This window comes from Agrilus planipennis, unplaced genomic scaffold (assembly GCF_000699045.2).
Source record: "Agrilus planipennis isolate EAB-ADULT unplaced genomic scaffold, Apla_2.0 scaffold116, whole genome shotgun sequence".
Lineage (NCBI taxonomy): Eukaryota > Metazoa > Arthropoda > Insecta > Coleoptera > Buprestidae > Agrilus > Agrilus planipennis.
Window position 1 is genome coordinate 966,617 of NW_020438978.1, and position 2,500 is coordinate 969,116.

Genomic DNA, 2,500 nt, shown 5'->3' on the forward strand with positions numbered 1-2,500 from the left:
TTGTTGCCACAACAAATACACGTTTGCGTATTTGTTTCGGTGTAATGCAGTTTGATCAATACTTATAATTGTGAATATGTAGTCGTCAGTTTTTGACATTTATATTTTGATACAGCGGATTTTAAAATAAATTATTAAAGAAAATGGTGAGTCGTTTAAAATATAACAAAGAAGAAAATAGCTATTATCTTTTCTTATTATTTTCAGCCACCCAAAGGAGGAAAGAAGAAAGGTAAACAGAAAATTAAATTATTTACACTTGTCTTTTCTACTTACTTGAAGAAGGAAAAAATATTTAATTAATAAACTATCACAGGAGTTATTATCGATGGGGTGGATACTACGCAGATGACCAGGGAGCAAATAGAAGTGCTGGCCTTGAAGATAAAAGAAGAAAATGAAAGAGAACGGGAAGAAAGGAATTTCTTTCAACTCGAAAGAGACAAACTGCGAACCTTCTGGGAAATCACCAGGACTGAATTGGAAGAAGCACGGGCACAATTAAGGTAAGTTACCACAACGTAAGCACAACAAAATGGAAAAAGAAATTGTTGAGACCCTTGTTACCTTGCATCCCTATAAACAACACGCCTCAAAGGAATTCTATTTCAGTGTATCATATATAAATTATAAATGCAATTTGTATGAACGTTTTGAAGTGGTGAATAAAATTAACCGAATTCTGATCATGTATGAGTTGGAGTCGTGTACCGGCACTGCAGTTTACTGCTGTGTAGTAGGGGAGACCGGGGATGGTTGACTAGTTTTTTACTGAATAGTTCATATTTTTTGTGTTTTAATGAATATAGACAAGAAAAGCATGTTAATTGATAGAAAATCTATTAACCTAATAAAAATATGTAATATTTAGTTCTTAGTTTAGTATAATAGTGATGATTTAATGCATTTTACAAAATATTAAATCTTAGTCAATCTACCCCTGGCCCGGGGTAGGTAGAACATATGCCCGGGGTACGTTGACTCATGCACCAATAAGAGTCAAATCATGAGGAGCAAATAATTAAACATTTTTTTAATATAATTAAGCCTTTCGTTAAAAAATAAACAACTTAAATCAGGTATACAAGCATTTCTTACAATGTTATCGTAAACAGTGGTCAAGTTAGCGAAGAATAAATTAACGTTGCTTTTGTTAAATGATGTAGTTCTCGATAGGCTTGTTGCTTGAGGTGATTGGATTGATAGAGAAGGATGACATTTAAGAAAAGAGCCGAACCAGTCTTCATCAGCTAACAATTTTTCTCTCCAAGAATTAGGCATAACTTATTTTTTTGCGAACTCATTTTCGAGTCTCATATGGCGTCAAGTCATAATAAATATCTGCTGCCTTCTTTAAATACCTGGCTAAAGCTTCCTCTTCTACATTAGTAAAAATTTGTCTATTTCTTACATATCCCACTGTGTCCAGGGTTAATTCTGCTCTCGTCAATTTCGGATTCTGTTCTAATTTTTCTTTTAATTTGGCCACGTAACGATTTAAAAGTCCAATATAAAGTTAATTTACGTATTGTTTTCAACTACATATTTCATTGGGGAAGAAATTATTCTACCAACCCCAGGCGCCATTTTTAATTTTGATCGCATGGCTAGCCTAAACACTGCCGTTGACTTGAAAAATAAGATACGAAATGTGATAAATGTGCCCTCATTGAACGCTAGGACTAATAGAAAAATGATTTACATAAAACGAGTAGGCATCAGATCAAAAAATATAATATATCAAAATATTACTTATGTGACTACTGAAATATGAAAAACATGTCACTGTTCGAAAACAACGCACGACCGCAATGTGGCGCTTCAGACAACTGAGCGGGACGCGAAATGTAATGCTTAGCTATGATTAGATGACATAGTTCATACACTGTCGACAAATTTTCGGTAGTTAGTCTACCTGCCCCTATAGTCAACCATCCCCGATCTCCCCTATATAAAGGCACGCTTGCTAGCTATTTGTCTGTAAGACGCTAATATAAGAAGCGCGACTGGAAGAAAGACAGCAATAGTCAGTGAGAATGTATACACTTAATAAAAAAAAAATTTTCTTTGGTGCAATTTATTAAATATGGTTAATTAAATACACATGAAACATTAGCTTCTAAAAAAAAAAACAATATTTTTTAATAACTTTTTGATGCATAGAAAACAGCGATTTTCATGTACTATATTTCGAGTTTCAAAAATTCATAATACGGAAAATAGTAACTTTACAAAAAAAAACTTCAGACCTTTTATATTGAGACTAAATCAAAGAATATAAAAGAAAATACAACATGTAATTATACAACACGCTACTGAAGTGAAACTTCCTCAAACACACAAACATACCGGGACAGGGGTTAAGGAATTGGTTTAATGGTATTATTTGTACACTATGAATTTAAATTTTACACTATACATGCCGGAGTTGCCTGTAACGAACGTTGCATTGAAGCGCGCTCGCGGCTCAAGCGATCCCCACTACGAACTCGACTACGTG

General features: G+C 33.8%; 1 protein-coding gene across 1 annotated transcript; it reads left to right on the top strand.

Annotated features, from left to right (window-relative positions):
- Nucleotides 1–15: 15 nt before the first annotated feature.
- On the top strand, nucleotides 16–725 carry LOC112904719 (dynein regulatory complex subunit 4-like). The gene is made up of 3 exons (XM_025975507.1): nucleotides 16–146; nucleotides 208–232; nucleotides 317–725. Exons 1-3 carry the CDS (start codon nucleotides 144–146, stop codon nucleotides 508–510), a joined length of 222 nt encoding a protein of 73 aa, XP_025831292.1. The 5' UTR covers nucleotides 16–143; the 3' UTR covers nucleotides 511–725.
- Nucleotides 726–2,500: the final 1,775 nt, after the last annotated feature.